Source organism: Alosa pseudoharengus, unplaced genomic scaffold (genome assembly GCF_046254945.1).
Source record: "Alosa pseudoharengus isolate Yale_2024_CS ecotype anadromous, Long Island Sound unplaced genomic scaffold, YU_APseudo_1.1 YU_APseudo_1.1_scf_3, whole genome shotgun sequence".
Lineage (NCBI taxonomy): Eukaryota > Metazoa > Chordata > Actinopteri > Clupeiformes > Clupeidae > Alosa > Alosa pseudoharengus.
In genome coordinates, this window is record NW_027468718.1 from 38,516,862 (window position 1) to 38,536,234 (window position 19,373).

The 19,373-nt window shown below is 40.7% G+C and overlaps 1 protein-coding gene across 11 annotated transcripts in view; it reads right to left on the reverse strand.

Moving 5' to 3' along the window:
- The window catches only part of mycbp2 (MYC binding protein 2), a 339,346-nt gene that overhangs the window by 122,564 nt on the left and 197,409 nt on the right, over positions 1–19,373 (reverse strand). For 6 of the 11 annotated variants that reach the window (XM_076264226.1, XM_076264232.1, XM_076264230.1 and 3 more), the window contains 4 exons: positions 5,748–5,888; positions 3,010–3,234; positions 2,045–2,177; positions 1,836–1,964 (listed from right to left, as the gene is read on the reverse strand). In XM_076264226.1, coding sequence (XP_076120341.1) covers positions 1,836–1,964; positions 2,045–2,177; positions 3,010–3,234; positions 5,748–5,888 — 628 coding nt within the window. The remainder of the gene's footprint in view (positions 1–1,835; positions 1,965–2,044; positions 2,178–3,009; positions 3,235–5,747; positions 5,889–19,373) is intronic. The other 5 variants (XM_076264236.1, XM_076264235.1, XM_076264231.1 and 2 more) reach the window with 2 other exon arrangements.

Genomic DNA, 19,373 nt, shown 5'->3' on the forward strand with positions numbered 1-19,373 from the left:
TAACTGCTTAGGCCTGGGGTTACGTCTGAGAAACGGCTGACGTTGACTAGGTTCTGGGGGTTACCTGCAGGGGGCAACACAAGACCACCCCATTTTAGATTTGCGTCGGACGCAACAGTCATGATCCCGCCGGTAAAATAGAAACAGCGCCCAAGATCCGCCCACAAAGCGATTTGCACGAAGTCAATTGCGCTAAAGTGCAAGATATAGCCCATAGTGTTACTGTGTGGTTACTTCGTGGTAACAGAATTCACCCGTACTTGGCAAAGTAATGCACAGATTTCCAACATGTAATATCCGTGGAAAAGCAGGGGCAAACTAGCATACAAACAATATCAATGGAAAATATAGAATTTAATTGCAGTAATGCCTCTTTCAATGCAGTAAATCCCTTAATGTTTTTCCTTCACTGAGGATACCATTTGAGGGAATCTGTGCAACACCCTTAAGTAAATTCCTTACCTGAGAAGAAAGTGGAAGTGGTTAACAACAGTTAGCCTACAGTTCCCTTCTGGCTATAGGCTAACTTGTGTAACCCACTTCCAGTGAATTGTGCTAAGCTAGGCTAACGGTGTCACACTGAGTTATGCTGAGAGAAGAGAAGGGTATGCATCCTCTTGTCTGACTGGGGTTGATAACAAATAAGCTAATTTTCAAAAAAGTTAGTGTGTTCCTTTATCGGACATGCTTTAGGGAAAAACATGTTTTGTGCAATTGACCCAAGGGACTTAAAATGATTGAAATCTCTCGGTATTTCATTAGGAGAAATAACTCAAATGTAGACACAAACAGAGCTCACCAACAAAAATTAAACGGACAGAGGCGCTTGAATGCATCACCACTTCTCAACATTAGTCTCTGTTATCCACGTCTATTTATGTCTATTTAAAAAAGGCCTTGATTTTTTTTTCTAAAATTACAAACTTTGAAGGATTTCAAAGATCAAGGAATATGTATCTATGTATGTATATATAATATGTATATGAATCTGAAGTTCCATTCTTGGTTAAAAATCAGCAAAAAAACAAACATTTGCTTTTACAGCAGTGCAGTGATCACTGGCCAAGCTCTCTCATTCACAGCTTCTCTTAACCTTATATTGTAAGACCACTATGTTCAATGCTGGTTACTCATGAGTGACCATTTTCTTCATGTATGCCCTCTATGGATTATTTATTAATAATCCCAGACGTTCGGAGGTTTGATGATTCTGTATAATGACAACTGCCAATGGCAATGGGTTTTGTGCTTCTGATTTAAGTCTTTTATCACTCCGTGTAGTTCATTCACTTATCGCAACTTCATTTAAAGTGAAATTCAGAAAGGAATATGTTGCTGTGCAGGTTCTATTTGTGTGGCGAGCTGTTTATTTATTATTGAAGCCAGTAACAATATCATTTTGAAAGACACATTGTGTGAAGTTTCTTTTCTCGTTTTGGCAAGTAGCTATATATAACAAGGATAATGTATTGTCCAATGGTCATTACTGGAAAATACGTCCCGTCAGGATGAAGCAAGACCCCTCCGTTTCATGAATTCTACAATTAAATAAAACTGAATTCAAATTAATTAAATGTTGCCAAATTAATTGGATATTGTCAATGTAATCATATTATGAACATCACCTTGCATCACTTCAGCTTGTTTGTGTACTGATTTGTACTCTCATTCATATTAGGACTAGTTATTTTAAATTTGTTCAGATTCTTGATATTCTTTAATCCTGTGATTAATACTCATTATTACTGCTCTCAAGCAGAAGATGGCCTTAAGATGACTCAACTACGACCAGATTAGGACCAGAGAGTGTCCTGAAAATAACCTGTTCCTCTCACCTTTGTTGCTGGAGATGCCATAGTCGAAACCCTGAGCCCCACTATATCCTGTAGATCTATTAAAAGTCTGGACTGAGAAGGGACTAGGTGGAGGTGTATGTGTTCCATGGTCAAGCATGACTTGCTCTGCTGAGATAAAGCAAAGGATAATTAGTCCAGCTAACATGGACTACGTCCTTGATGAGAAATGCCATTCTGATGGGTCTTACCTTCTTCATTACGTAGATATTGATTGCCTCCTCTGTCCTGAGCAAGCGACCATGCTTCCCCTTCATCATTCTCACAGAACTCTACAACGCTGTTCTTATCAAGCTGGACCCATGTGCCCTCAGGGTTCACCACCTGCCACACAGACAACAGCATTTTTTCGACCCCACAATCTAACACACACACACACACAAGCACATTCCTACATAATGGTGCCCATAACAGTACACAACTATCTGAAATCTACTTTCAAAATTCTAACCACACAAATTACTTTGTCTAATGAAACATCAGAATTGTGATGTCATTGCAAGAATAGGAAATGAGAAAGTCTGCCATAGTTTAACACATCACTCATCATAAAGACTCAACAACAAAACAATTACAACGGCAACTCAGTAAAACAGTATTGACACAAATGGTTATTGTGTTCTGTCAACTTTGAAATGGCTATTCTAGAAAGACACTGGTGAAACATCCATTTGATTGTGATTGAGTGACAAGAGGACATCAGAGACAGCATGACCCATCACATCCCAAGAAACATATACACCATTGTGACATAATTGAGCCAGTCTGGGGAACACAAAATGTGTGTTAAGATGGAGAGAGATTTTGGGATCAGATTTAGATCAATAGCTTAGAATTAGCAAGATGTCACTGTAGCTGCAATACATATCATAGATGCCATGCATCAGGTAAAATTAAAGAAATCCATTCACCCAAGTCACTGCTGGGAGTATAAGCTGCATAAGCCAGGACTCTTGATAGACAAGTGAAGTGAGGCTTTTCAGTGAAAATTACATGATTCCTTTTCTTTTCCCAAGAGAGGAAATTGAGAGAGAGTGATACTACAGTGACTTCAGAAACATCAAGAAGGTCAAGGAAATGAAAAAAGCAGTTTAGTGAAGAATATAGTTCTTATTTTGCAGCCACAATAATATATTTTGTTTTTTGGAGTCCATACCTCGCCTACCGCCTTGACTTTGTTCCCCAGAACTAACATTCCAATGGGGATACCCCTAAGGTTTGGGCAGCTTCTGATGTTGTGACCTGAGGGTCCCGTCTTCACTACCTTATAAAAGCCAGGTCCACCACCCAGGCCCACCCCGTTCTGCTCTTGAATTGTGGCCTCCAGGCAGGGATGGCCACTGGCCTCCTTAACAAATTCATCCGCGTGCATTCTGGTCTCCTGAAACACCAAAGTGCACAGGGTTAGTTCCTTTTCCAGGAAAGGAGCTGCAAGTTCAATCTGCAATCTGTCTAAAGTGCAAAAAATGTTGGGGATGGATATGATTTCAGAGAATTACAAGAGACTGGTATGCAAGACATCACAAAAAGATCACAAAAAAGTCAGACAATAAAATACTAATGAAATAAGACTAAGACAATAATAATGAAAAATACAGAGCTTTTCAGACAATAAAATACAAAAGGGTACCGTATTTTCCGGACTATAAGTCGCACAAGACTATAAGTCACATTTATTTAGAAATTTATTTCACAAAATCCAAGACCAAGAGACTATGTAAATGGACACATAGAGGCCAAAAAGATTGAGGATTCTACTGGGAATGTTGAAGACGGGCGAAGGAGTGAAGGGCCCGACGGTAATTGTAAAGCAATTTACACAAGATTCACTGAACAAAAATGCTGATGTGGTACATGAAAATGTAGCTAGAAATATGTGGAAAATGCAATGCAATCAAGCATTTTGGGGGATGTGGAGGCACAAGCCGGCAGCAGAGCAAATTCTCGGGAGGCTACCTCCGAGAATGAGAGAGAGAAAAAGATGTGCGTTTTAAAAGAACGTGCAAACTTTCAATGACGCATACTAAAGAAGCTACCCTTCACACCTTTCTTAATACTGTTCACATCTTTCTTAATAGTAATACTAACCCACTCTATATCTCTCTTTCTTCCCCAAACCATTACCAGTCATCAGCCATCCTTGTGTCTCATCGCACCTGAAGTACCATACCTATGACTGCCCTACCATCGCCTGTTGCTGTCCCCTTGCCCGGACTCCTGGCCCGCGAAGATGACCCACACTGCAAAAAGTGATTTCTTACCAAGTGTTATAATCTTATATTAAGATACAAAATCTAGTTAGTATTGTCAAATTGTCTTACATTTTAAGATATATTTTTTTAATCCATTGGCAGATAAATTTGCTTGACTATAGCCTAAAGCGTCCGGCGTATGATTTTGATAATGTGTGTGCGCGTGTGTCAGTCAATCGCAACAGTCTGCATATCGGGGGGCAACAGTCTGCATATCGGGGGGCAACAGTCTGCATATCGGGGGGCAGCCGTGGACTACTGGTTAGCGCTTCGGACTTGTAACCGGAGGGTTGCCGGTTCGAACCCCGACCAGTAGGCACGGCTGAAGTGCCCTTGAGCAACCCATTACTGCTCCCCGAGTGCCGCTGTTGTTGTAGGCAGCTCACTGCGCCGGGATTAGTGTGTGCTTCACCTCACTGTGTGTTCACTGTGTGCAGAGTGTGTTTCACTAATTCACGGATTGGGATAAATGCAGAGACCAAATTTCCCTCACAGGATCAAAAGAGTATATATACTTATACTATATTAATCTTTGCAGCTTACCTTACAGTATCTCTGTAAACATTGTTGCAATACCTCATTGCAATATGCCTCGCTTTAACGGTTAGGGCGATGCAGAAGAGAAAGTCATCATTCTCAAAATAACCTATGGCTGTGAGTTTTGTTTTCAAATGTCTTCATTCATGTCTGGATAACGGGTGAGGAATGTCTACACTGCAAAAAATGATATCTTACCAAGTGTTATAATCTTATATTACAGGATAATTCCGGTATTTAGCACTTTGAGTCCCTTCTCTGGTTTGTTTTGGATGAACTAGAATGGACACCGTTCGTTAACGTTCGTTTTCAAAACTGTGCAACTCACTGAGTGGTTAGTGGTGTTCGTTGATTATTAAAATCAAATATATTGGCGCAATGTATGATTTCCAGCCGTGTTATTTGCTATTGTGGACACCTGACAACCGCATATAAACTTCCGCTCAATATTTGAGCCTGAAGCATAGACGGTGGCGCAGTAATATCAACGCGCAATGAGTCTTCCAACAGAAATCAATGGGATTTTACAAAATGCCAAATAAAACACAACAGAAACTGTATTTCGCTATGCTACTTGTTTTGGAACATCAACATCAACGCCCCTACTAGCTTAGCTTAGCATAGTGAACTCGTCGCCAGATAGCATGTTGTGATTATTTGTGGCCTGCGTATTCACAATGAGTACAAATGGCAATGCAGATTAAGACGAGGCGATTTTCCAGGCAGGTATTGACTTGGGACTATATTGGGGCGAAGCACAGCTACTTAGGCACAGGGATTGTCCGTGCTGTGGCGAGTGAGACAAGGCACTCATGTGTTGCGTGACATCTCTGTGCCCAAGTAGTAGTGCTTCGCCTGTGCTTCGCCCCAATATCTTAAGTCATAATCTGCCTTGGTAAGATTTTATAAAATAATATTTTTTTGCAGTGCACAGCTTCCCTTTAACATCTCTATCATTACTGACAGACATTATACTGAAAGAAGCACAAATAGCCCAACATTCTAAAAACCTCTGCACCATTAAAACACAGCGAGAAGTTATCCCTTTCCAACATGTACAACACATGGAGCTATGTGCTATCCTTGAGGACAGGCTTTTACTTACGTTCACAGACACAAGAAGACTCCGGCCCAAATGCTGGTTAAAAGACAGGCACCAAGCTTCAGAGTACCCATTCATGTTGGGAACATACTTCTTTACCGTCTCTTCATTCAGCCTGAGCCACACACCATCATCATTGTGGATCTAAAAGAAATGAGCAACAGAACAGTGCCTTATGCTCCTGTGACTGCCAGAAGAACAGCACAATCCTTACCCAAGATTCCTGAGAAGTGACACAATTGGTTTGTGACTGTGCGCTTTAAACAAACAAAGGAGCTACATTTGTTGTGTGAGTACATTCATTGTTACCTTTCTGGGTTCACTGTATGCATGCAGTGATTTCACTCCCAGTACAAACAATGTAATTGACCACTTACAAAAATGAATATAATTTACTTTGGAGTTTCCTTTCACCAAAAAAATAGAAAAGGGGTACTTCTGGAGTCACATGACTGCCTTTTCTATTTACTTTTATATAACGGGAAACTGTTAATTGATTGAGTTCAAACTACATGAAATGATAGCTATTTATCTTGCCAAAACTAAGAAATGTAATCATATAACACCAATATCTTAATGCTGGCTACCAGTAAAAGTCTGGGTTGATTTTAAGGTTCTCCTTTTAACTTTAAAGGCCCTTAAATGGACTTGCACCACACTACTTAACCAAGCTTATTAGCCCATAGCGTTGAGTAAATTTATCTTGATGAGATAAATCTTGATAAAATTAGGGATGCACGATATATCGGAGGCCGATATATTATTGGCCGATAAGTAAAAAAAAAGAAAATATTATTATCGGTCCGATAACAGAATTCCGGCCGATAATTTGCGGCGATATTTTTTAAAGCCCTAATTTCCGGACTAGGCATATGTAAGGCCCATCTGGCTAAACGTCTTCCTCAATGTAATGTCAGCAGTATGAATATATTTCACCATTCTAACAAGATCTGTGGATCTGCGTTGAATCTGTGCATCCCAAAATCCTCTCTTGAATGATCCGCCTCTTTAACCTTAGCAGAGCGGAGCCCAGCCCTATCTAGAGCCATCTTATGCTGGTGTGTTTGCACTTCACCGTGCTAGTCGAGGAAACAAATAAACAAACTCTTCGGTGGGACAAGTACATAAGTAGGCCTAGTTGGGGGCCAAGCAGCGAAGCTGCGAGGCAACCCATAGTGATTCTATGTGTTCTTATTATTATTTTAACGAAACACTCATTTGCCATTGAACCATACAGTAAAAAGTTGGGAAATTTGGCACATTGATTCGGTATAGTCATATGTTTAATTTATCAAAGTTTCAAGTCTGCACCTGGAGTGCTCTAGCGCCACCAACGTTTCAAATGTTGAATTGCATCTATGCATTTACCGTACATCACATTTTGAACATTAAGGTATATTTGGAATCCTTGGATGAGACCGAACTCGACGCACCCCATGACGTCAATTACCGCCATGTTGGATCTTCCGCCATATTGTATTTCATCAAAAACACTTAAAAGGCATCAAAGTTCGCAAAGTGTGTCCTTTTTTCACGAAACTTGACGCAGATGATCTTCAGACCATGACTCACAAATGCATTGCTTTTTGGAGCCATATTCAAAACCCATCGCCCGTAGTGACCAATCAAGTTTGGCGGCGAAGCCGCCAAACAGGAAGTGAAGTGATCTCAGCAAGGCTTTCGCGTATCAACACCAAACTCAGTATAGGGTCTCAGGACCCAATTAGGAGGAGGCTCAATAAATTTGATGACTTTTGACCTATAGGTGGCGCTATAATTACCAAAATTACGTTTTAGCCTGTAACGGGTCATGTGTTTGGAATTAAAGCATATTAGTGATATCTGTTAATACCTTGAGAGGTCCTTAGGCCGCCACATGCCAACATGTGACGTCAACATAAATGATCCAACCGCCATATTGGATGTCATCAAAAACACTTAAAAGGCATCAAAGGTCACAAAGTTTCTCCGATTTTCATGAAACTTGACGCAGATGATCGTCAGACCATGACTTATAAACGCATTGCTTTTTGGAGACATATTCAAAACCGGTTGCCTGAGACGACCAATAACGTTTGGCAGCAAAGCCGCCAAACAGGAAGTGAAGTGATCTCAGCAAGGCTTTTGCGTATCAACACCAAACTCAGTACAGGGTCTCAGGACCCAATTAGGAGGAGGCTCAATACATTTGATGACTTTTGACCTATAGGTGGCGCTATAATCACAAGAAGTGGGCTCATATTTCAGCAATGCTTTCACATATTGAAACCAAACTTAGTATATGGACTTGGGACCTCATCCTGAGGACAGACAAGAATTTTAGCAATCTTTGACCAGTAGGGGTGCTATAATTTGCAAAACTTTCACGAATCAACACCAAACTTGGTATGTGGACTCGTGACTACAACCTGAGGATGCAGAATAAATTTGGTGACTTTTGACCACAAGGGGTGGTATAATTATCAACACTTTCTCGTATAGACACGAAACCTGGTATGCGGACTTGTGACCACATCCTGAGGATGCACAATCAATTTTGCGACCTTTGACCATTAAGGGTGCTATAATTTGCGACACTTTCTCGTATCGACACCAAACTTGGTACAAGGACTCGGGACCACATCCTGAAGACGCTCAATATATTTAGTGACATTTGACCACTAGAGGCGCTATAATTATCAACACTATCTAGTATCGACACCAAACTTGGTATGTGTAGCTACATGAATCACAGCTAAGATCCTTGGTTGCTATGAAGGCCAGTCGTTCTAAATGGATGGTTGCTATGGCCAAAGGCCAGTTATCTCTGCCGTTGTCAAGCGGGCATATCCTAACTTTATCTTATTTTAAACATCTCTATTTTACTTAGCCTACTTCCATACAGTGAGTCCTATTAAGAAGTGGCCACTTCATTCGTGCTTACCGTGATTCATACAGCAGCATTATTAAATTAATCTGTCACCATATGCCTATGCCAACGTTTGCAAAGAGGAGAATCTTTTAATTTGATTCACAATGAAACGTTACATTTAATGTACATGTAAACAATGAGTAGGCTAGTTTTGGTTGTTGTTGGTGGTGTTACTGCATCCCTTAGTTATGCCTACAATGCAAAATTGTTCCCTTGTGATTGTTACTCATTTCAAAACATCGCGACGTGAAATGCCACCACAAAACATTGTTTGTGAATCGGTCTTATTAGGAGTCCTCGCTTAAGCTGTCACAGACTCAGGCGCTACTTAGGGCTAAAATGCTTCCTGAATTACTCTTAGTAAAAAAAAATAGGAGTCCTAAAGTTACGAGTGACGAAGTTACGAGTACAAGCATCTCATATCAAATGACTATGGCATTACGCTAAGCAACATAAATCCCAATTAGCAACATACATCTCCTTCCTATCTAGCCACACAAGAAATTAATGATAGTTAATCTCTGCTTATTAATACGTATGGAAATCAAGTTAACGCTGCCGACCACTGTTTGTCTATTACATGGCCCAGAATGCCTTGCATGTCTTTACAACAAAACAACCCAGTAAAACGTAATTTCCCGTAAACATATGAATTTGCATACTTGTAACATTTTTAATAATACTCTCCCATCATGATATTTAACAATAAGGAAAATTTTAATTTGAATACCGTCAATGTGAAAACAACTCTATTATGTAAGCTATATATAGCTACTGTTCTCCTTGCCATTTCAGTTCGTAAGTCCATACTATCCCATGGCAGAGCAAGGATTTCATGATTGGGCAAGGCTGCCCAGAGACATTGTGGCTGTCCAGAGACATTGTGCATACTTGGAAGGCATTGTGATAGCAGTACAACTGCAACTGTGAAAGGTGATAGTTACCAAATATGGATGGGTGGTTTGCCAAATGATGGAAACTTTTGGAATATTTCTTTTTTTTTAGCTTATGCACCCTCACACTGGAGTCCCCAGTTCATATACAAAATTTGGTATCGATATGTGACAGTGTTCCTGAGATATGGACGACTTCCTGTTTCGGAGCTTCGCCGCCGATTTCGTTTGGCTGTGACAGGCAAACGCTTTCGAAAATCAAAAATCCTTCCGGTAACTTTTGTGAGGCTTGGTCCAAGGATAATGTACGTCAAGTTTCGTGGCGTTCGGACCAAATTTGTGACCAGTGAAAATTTTGTTTCGCTTTCTGTTCAATCCAATATGGCGGACGAACGACATGCCCACCTGACGTCATCTTCGCGACCATTTTAAAGTTGGAACGGTGTCTCTGTCTCAAAGGGCCTAGGCGCTAGAGCTGACAAAAAATTAGGGAGACGGGAAAAATAAAACTTAAGAAGAACAATAAGTGTGCTGCTTTGCAAGCACACTTACTGGGTTGTTTTGTTGTAAAGACATGCAAGGCATTCTGGACCATGTAATAGACAAACAGTGGTCGGCAGCGTTAACTTGATTTCCATACGTATTAATATGAATAGGTGTTTCTGTAAACCTAGGGACAATAAACAGCCATCTCTGTTACAAGTGCCCAAAATATCGGTTTCCATGTGCTGGATGGTGTGCATCCTTTATGAAAGTAAGTGTTTTATAGAGTTACAGACATGAGTCATGTTGTAGTGGTCAACCTAAATGTGCCCCTTCTGTTATTAGAATGCTAAGCGGAGAAGCATGCTAAGCAGAGATTAAGTATCATTAATTTCTTGTGTGGCTAGCTATAGGGAGGAGATGTATGTTGCTAATTGGGATTTATGTTGTTTAGCGTAATGCCATGGTTATTTCATTTGTTTATGCATTATGAGAAGCTTGCACTCGTAACTTAGTCACTTGTAACTTTAGGACTGCTATTTTTTTACTAACAGTAATTCACAAAGCACTTTAGCTCTAAAAGTAGCACCTGCGTCTGTGACAGCTTAAAAGAAGTCGCGAGGACTCCTAACTCCTAACGCGATGTTTTGAAATGCGTCTACTATGGTCTACAGGAGCTTCCAATCGCGAGGGAACAATTTTGCATTGTAGGCATAACTAAGGGATGCAATAACATCAACATAACAATAACACCACCAACAACCAAAACTAGCCTACTCATTGTCAACATGTACATTAAATGTAACGTTTCATTGTGAATCAAATTAAAATGTTTTCTTTGCAAACGTAGGCATAGGCATATGGTGACAGATTAATTTAATAATGTTGCTGTGTGAATCACGGTAAGCGCGAATGAAGTGGCCACTTCTTAATGGGACCCACTCTATGGAAGTGGGCTAAGTAAAATAGAGGTGTTTCAAATAACATAAGGTTAATCAGAATTCTATGATATGCCCGCTTGACAACGGCAGAGATAGAACTGGCCTTTGGCCATAGCAACCATCCATTTAGAACGACTGGCCTTCATAGCAACCAAAGATCTAGAATATTTGTCTTAGCTGTGATGCATACATAGCCTGGGTGTTCCCATGTTGCCTTGAGCGCGATTTGATTCAAGCTGCTAAGGCAGCCTGGAGACCATGGAGCAAATTTTCGCCTGAGATAGATACAGTTAAGTCGGTTAAGACGTTCGGAAAGGTTACCGCTCCCCACGAGGGGGAAAGGATGCTAACCTCACACAATGGAAGTCAATGGGCGAACTAGCTAACAGTTAGACTTTATACATTCGTTTTACATTCAGGTGGAGTTCTGCTTGTTTCTGAACACAATAATTTGAAGGAATTGTGTTTACTTAACTGCCCAGTGTATGCTAACAACTTAATTCACCCTCGATTGCCCAATGTTGACGACAGATTCCTCTGGAAGCTATATTCAATGGTAGCATCATTAGGTTGCTAACTGGCTAACTTTATATCGTCAGTATAACATAACCAACTGGTACACATTACTTGTTAAAACTATTCCCACGGCCATTGTAGGGAATGTGCATTCATGTGAGAATAAATTCAGATGCAACATAAGAGTATGTGATGTTAAGGCAAAAGGGTTAGCTTGCTAAACCGAGCTACACAGTCCGGCCATTGAAAGCAGTTCTACAATGAGTACACTCGAGACAGTTCTGGCCGTTTAACTGGAATTAGCAAAATGAGGGAACTTAATGTTACCTTTAACCTCACAGATAACTCTCAGTTGAAACGTGTTTGTGCCGTTTAGTGATGTTTGCTAAAAGATTTAATATTTTTATAGGTGCTTTCTGTACTGAAGCCGGTGCACCTCCATTAAATTACATGCAATCGAAACGAATGTTTTCACCCTCGGGGGCTTTTCAGCCACGGTAACCACGGCAACTAGGGGCGGTAACCAGGATTATGACTAGTTGCCGACTGTATGTATAGGCGACCAATCACAGAACAAGGGGGAAAGCAAGACGATGATGAGCTATGCACAGACGCATTTGATAGACATCCGTGGCACCCAATAAACGGATCTGGGCATTTTTTCCAAATACGAGAAAATTAACGTTTGGTTCCCAGACCACGTCTCATTGAGAAGTGGTGGCGCTAGCCAGGCTAATGCATACATGCAATGTGAGGCAAAGTATAGAAAGGTGATGAAATATACAGAGACAGGTCAAGAAATATAGTGCAATGTAGGCAGTAGTATACAGTTGATTTACAGATGGGGGTTTAGAGTAATATGAAGTATTCCATTATTCTGAGATACTGTACATCTGAGATGGGCTACATCAATAGGCTCTCAAAACAACCCCAAGCTCACAAATCAATCCCAAACAGACATAAGGTCTTTATAGAGCAAATCCATATAGATTATTTGTCAAATAAACCAGTAAAACATAATTTGTGGGATGGAATAACATTCACACTCATAACTCATATTTTTTTAAATAAATCAGTGAAAAAGTATCCTGACAAACAAGCAGCTTTTTAATGCCTTGGTCATATTTCATAATTTCAATTCTTATGTAGGTTACCTGATAGCCCAGTTTGAGAGGCGCAAGACGCGTGACATCATTTTTGCAGCCAATCACTGCTGTTGTTTTATTTTATTGATTTGATCTTAGTCATAGAAGCTAAATTCGAAGGCAGGCCACAGGTAAAATCCAACAAACCACATTTACCCTGCAAGCCAATAGTTGAATAGCCCTCTCCTAGAGCTTTTGAGATATTGCCACTGCTCCAACACTGAAAGGCACTGTTAGAATGCTTGGATCAAGCCAGGTTCAGCGTATGCCACTGTCTGCTCACGTTGGTGACCGGACCAGGGCAAGCACACTTTCGCAGTTCCCGCCGGAAATGCAGTCTAGTTAAAGAGTGTTTTTCATTTAAAGGCTTGACTTCGTGCTTATTCAGAAGAGCAAATTAGTGCACTCCCCAATCCCAGACGTTCACATTGCATGGGGTCATTCCGTGTCAAATCACCCAGTGGCTGGCAGGTCACCCTCTCCCAAAAAATCTGAAAAAAATCACAGGTGTTTGTAGACCAAACCTATGCATAAATCTTAAATAGTATATCTGTATCACTAATGGTTCCAAAACTACAGCCCTTTGAAGTTTCAAGTAATTTTAAGCATCGTGGTGAACAATCCTTTTTGTTCAACTTCCAACATTATTGGCTCTTTTGGTATTTCACACACATTAGTGAAACTATGTGAATAGAAGTACATTTTCCTGTTGAATTTAACAATCCAATCAAATCAGGTGTATCTTGTGTAATTCCCCCTCTGCAAAGCTCTGAAAATGGCTATAAATTCATTATGTGAAAAAACATCACCACCTTTGAGGGCTTCTCATTCAAAAAGTATGTGACACAAATTCATCAGATTTTTTCCCCACTCATGTATTGTACAATGCTTAAAATGACTTGAAGTTTCAAAGGGCTGTAGTTTTGCAACGATTAGTTATCCAGATATACTATTTAAGATCTATGCATGGTTTTGGTCTACAAACACCTGTAATTTTTTTCAGATTTTTTCAGAGAGGGTCACCTGCCAAATTGTGCTGAAATTGGGTGATTTCACACGGAATGACCCAATGTTTGTTTGTAATGGATGCAACCGCGAGATACGCTTGTCATAGGCGCCGATACCGTGGGTGCTCCATCTCTCGGGCACCCACTGAAAACATCGAGCACCCACGTGTGCCAGCTTACAGTCCCGGCTAAATTTACATTAATTTAAAATCAAACATCGCAGTTTATGTTAAATTCAGCATCTCTCATAATGTGATTGGATATGTTGCTGTCAATTCCCTACTTCATATACTAACCACCAATGAGAGCGTCTCTCGTATGAAAATTCCTGACACTTCCCACCTGAAGAATTAACGCAAGGCTTTGTCGGATCTTCAGCCCCGAATGTTTAAAATGTATATAGCCCTGAATATCATTTTAAAAGTAGTCTGACAAAGCTTATTGTTTTGTAGAGATGCACCGATATGGAATTTTAGGGCCGATAACGATAACCGATATTTATTGGTTTGTTGTGGCCGATACCGATACGATAACCGAAAATATTACTCTTGAAAAAAAATTGTGAAAAGTGATTTGGGGAAAGCATTTAATAAGCATAATTGTATTGCAGTAATTTTACCTAGGCCTACCACCAAATGATGGACAGAACTCATAATAGTCCTCAATACAGCACAGCAGTCAACATAACAGTAGCCTAGCCCTACAGTATGTGTGGCTCCTTTAAGTGAACCTGACGTCAGTGAATTGCGAGTGAGTGGCTAGAGAGTATGAATCGTTTTCATTTAGGACTAAACACTCATAAACGGCTCAGCTGGGAATAAGCTACAGTATAGCGACCAAATCAGAGTTTGTAAGGGAAACTTTAGTTTCAACTGCGGGTAACTGAATAAAGCTGCAACTCCTCAGACTGTATCTTATGTCCGTCTACTCTGTTGCGCACAACCTGCTGCAGCAGAAATGAAAGGGGTTAGCCACGAAGGTTTTAATAACTTATTATGATGACCTGTCTGGAACTAAAGCAGGAATGGTTAGCATATTTCTAGGTAATAATACAAAACCCAAGCTAATGCAAATATAATACTAAAACACAACTTAGAACTAGGCCTACTTACTCGTCCCACTAACGAGTTTGTTAATTTGTTTCCCCGACCAGCGCGGTGCAAACACATCAGCACAAGACGACTCTAGATAGGGCTGAGCTCCGCATAAGGTTAAATGGCGGATCATTCACGAGAGGATTTTGAGATGCACAGATTCGCAAATGAATGCATATCCACAGATTTTGTTAGAGTGGTGAAATACATTCACACCACTGACATTATATTGAGGAAAAAGTATAGCCAAGCAAGCTCGAGTAGCTCAGTGTAGACAGACGGACCTTACGTAGGCCTAAATTAGGACTTTAAAAAATATGGGCGCAAATTATCGGCCAGAACTCTGTTATCGGACCGATAATAATATTTTCATTTTTTCACTTATCGGCCAATAATATATCGGCCGCCGATATATCGTGCATCCCTATTGTTTTGTGACACAGCTAAACACTGGTACATCATAGAACGTCTATAACATAGCCTAGGTGGTCGCAACTCACAAAAGTAAAGCAGATAGAAAGAACTCACGCAAATCTAGCCTACAACACGCAGACAGCTTTATGCGCAGGGGAGAGAGCGCGCACTGTGCTTTATGATTGTTGCCTTCTGATGGTATCTTGCTAATTCACTGAACTGCATTAGGTGACACAAATGGTATTGCCTTTATCTATTAACTCTTTTTAAAAGTCAGATGTTCCCTGACAAAGACATTTAAAAATTAAGAATGTTTATTGACTTGAAAAATACACTAATTTTTGCAAACTCCCTTCATTCAACCTTTGAAGACATCGCGGTCTGGTGTGCTATGTAGATCGTTTCTCGTACCATTTAATTTCTCAGAATTTAGGTCTACTAGGCCTACAATAACGTCATCACCAAATACATCTTTTATTTTTAGTTGATCAACCACAAAGAGTAGCATAGGCCTACTGTGCACAGTGCACTGACGACTGTAGCAGCCCAAGGTAACCAGTTGTTGTAGATGAGAGGCAACCCCTTGTTTCAGATAGCCTGGACAACATGTTACCTGGGTGTTGCCTACGTTATTAATTAATGGTAGCCTACAATAGTTAATTGATTCGCGTAACATATTAGTTGCCTCAAAGAGTAGGGAATCAGGATGGAGAGAGTCACGCGTGTGTTGCTTTTGCGGGATCGAATCCAGTTTAATGCTAGTTTTCAAAACATATATTTTTTACATGTCTTTTGTCCGAGTGGCTGTAATGTAGCCGAGCGCTCATGGCGTATGAAAAGCGACTTCAAACCGCCTAAAACAACTTGTTTGTGAATGTCTGACAACTGCTGCAGCGCATGCACGCGCAAGGAAACCAGTAGGTGGAGAAACCAGAAGGCACACAACACCGGAACGATTTTAAGGCTATTTCGCATAGGCTACTCAATGGTGCTATTTCACACGCATTATAGCGACCCCCACTCACCGGGGTTAGGTGGAAGGTGTTAATAGACGATTGGCGTAGCCTACAGTGGACTAGGGCTGTCAAAATTGCTCAAAAATGACTTTCGAATATCCCCTCTTAAATAAACATATGTATTCGAATATATTGGAATATCTAGGCTATATTATTTGCGCATTATGTCAGTGATGTGCATCATGTCATCTGTTTTTAACTTTTTGTATGGTTATTGCTTGACAGGGGGGATCCCAAGCAGCTTTCAGCCATAAGGCATTTCCTAATTCACCCGACACTGATATTCAAAATGTTGAAACTATTTCGGCATAGCCTATAAGCAGTTTAATTAAATGTAATGTTAGTTGTAAACAAATGGGCTACTTGGTGAGGCTTGGCCTCATAGATGCGCTCGTGCCTTAAATGGCAATACAAATCTTCACGATAGGCCTATTAACTGACCGCCCGATTCACGTTGGCTGGGGGACAAGGGGGGGGCCATCAGACATTTGTTCCCAAGGGTCTATGAATTGTTAATCCGGCCCTGCCCCCAACGAAGGCAACTTTCCACCTCTGAGACAGCTGAAAAGAAGTCTAGAGGACTCCTAACTCACTAAGACCTACTTTACTGTAGGCTGCGCAAACCACAGGCCTTTTCTTGGGCAAGCCTGCATTCGAGGCAGGCCTTCTGTTGAAGAATTTTATATAAATCCTGCGCTAACAGTAATCCTCCTACCCCCCGCTACCACAGCTGTGGATAGTGTGGCATGCTCACACTTTATGTCTCCTTCTTGCAAACTAGGCCTATAGCCCAACCATTTACGTCTTCAAAAAATAACAACTTGCCAGATATGCCTTCATGTCTTTGGTCTTCATTCAGCATTTTGTTCTTCCACTGGAAATTACTCTTCTACATTTGCTGCCTGCTGCATCCTTTCTGTTTGTATTGTTTAGAAAATGTTTGACGTCTTGAGTTAATGCATTAAACATTGTTTGCTGGTAACCAGCCACAAATAGCCTACAGATTCTTGCGTGCGTACATTCTCTATTCTCTCCAAAATGTGCCCGTTCTATAGGCTGGCCAAGTGCGTAATTCTGCGGCATAAATCAGATGTATTTGTTTATTGTACAGAAAAATAAAAATAACCTGTCAAGCAGTCAATTGACTACATTGCAGTCAATAAGTAGGGCAAATTACGAAACCAAAACGTGGGTCATAGTTGTCTAAGCCTCTGCTGAGGCCAAACCCATGAACAAAGACGCATTGATATCTGCAATACCGTATTTTCAGGACTATAAGTCGCTCCTGAGTATAAGTCGCATTAGTTAAAAAATGCGTCATGAACAGGAAAAAAACATATATAAGTCGCACCGGACTGTAAGTCGCATTTATTTAGAAATGTATTTCACAAAATCCAAAACCAAAAACAGAGACTATGTAACTGGATTATTGAGGCCAAAAAGATTAATGTTAATGAAGACGAAGGAGTGAAGGCAGCCAAGAGGAGGGCAGGAAGGTCATTGCAAAGCAAAAGATTCACTGAAAGAAAATACCATGTGGTACACCAAAATGTATCTAAAATGTGGAGAATACAATGCAATCAAGCATTTTGGGCGATGTGGAGTCACAGGCTGGCAGCAGATTAAATGCTCACAAGAGAGAAAAAGATGCAGTTTTAGACGTGACTGAAGCAAGCCAGGCGATAGGCCTATAGGCCCGACGGTAATTGTAAAGCAATTTACAAAAGATTCACTGAACAAAAATGCTGATATGATACATGAAAATTTAGCTAAAAATGTGGAGAATGCAATGCAATCAAGCATTTTGGACGATGTGGAGACAAGCCGGCAGCAGATTAAATGCTCGAGAGAGAAAAATATGCGGTTTTAAAAGGACGTGCAGACCGAAGCTGCAGCAAGCAGGTGATATTTAGAAATTTATTTCACAAAATCCAAGACTAAGAACAGACAGACTATGTAACTGAACACATTGAGGCCAAAAATATTGAGAATTCTACAGGGAATCTTGAAGACGAAGGAGTGAATAGTGGCAAGAGGCAAGCCGAAGGCTGCTGACAAGTGCCCGACGCTATTGTAAAGCAATTTACAAAAGATTCACTGAACAAAAATGCTGATGTGGTACATGAAATTTTAGCTAAAAATGTGGAGAATGCAATGCAATCAAGCATTTTTGACGATATAGCGTATTGACACAAGCTGGCAGCAGAACAAATGCTCGGCGAGAGAAAAAAAGATGCGCATTTAAAACCAGGGCCTAAATTTCAGCGCGGGATTGCGCATAAATTATTACTAAGTATTGAGCATACTAATAAAAGTCCCGCAACGCTAGCCATCATAATGCGAGAAATTCCCACACATTTTACAGCACTGTCTGACGTTAATCTAATAATGGAGCGGCCTGAAAGCGGACCAACTCTGACTTCAATTGAACCCCATGCAGAGACGCGCGCGCGCGCAGGACCACTTTGGGGGTGCCTCTCTCTCTTTGCTCTCACTCTCTCTCAGCAGGATTTGTCACCGCTAAAGTCAAATTATTATAGCCTATTACGTGCTTCTACATCAACCGCTATCGACAGGAAAGGAAAACAAACGTTTAGCGATCAGGAACCGCAAACACAGAAGCATGAGAGCCTATAATATAACGCGAGAGAACATGGATGTGTTCTCCATTTGAGGAACGTTATAATCGATTGCGGACGTGAACAGACAGCTACAGACACGGAGCGCATAGTAGGCCTACTTTCACTTTCTGTGCGTATTCACGTGAAAGATAATTAGTAGCAAAACAGCGATCAAATATTACATTTTGTTTTGTTTTCAAATGTTTTCATGCATGTCCAGATAACGGGTGAGGAATGTTTAGGGGACAGACTATCGTGAATCCTGAATTTATGGCTGGGCAAAGCACAGCACCTTTATTTGGACCATGGCTTGTAGCCTATTCGAGTCAGTTATAGGCCTTCATTTCTAGCGTTTTACTGTGAGACATAGGCCTATACTTTTCGTTTGGAGCAGCATACCGGTAGGCTATCCATGGCATTGGGTCACTATTAAGTTTCATGTATGAAAGAGTGTCGGGATGTCCATCCGCTTATTGCGAGATAAGGCATCCGCTTTCATTCATTCATTCATTCATGGAAAGCGTGCTGTGCTGCAAGGGAAACCTTATTCCATATAGCCAAAGAGGTCTAAGATTGCCTAAATTTAGT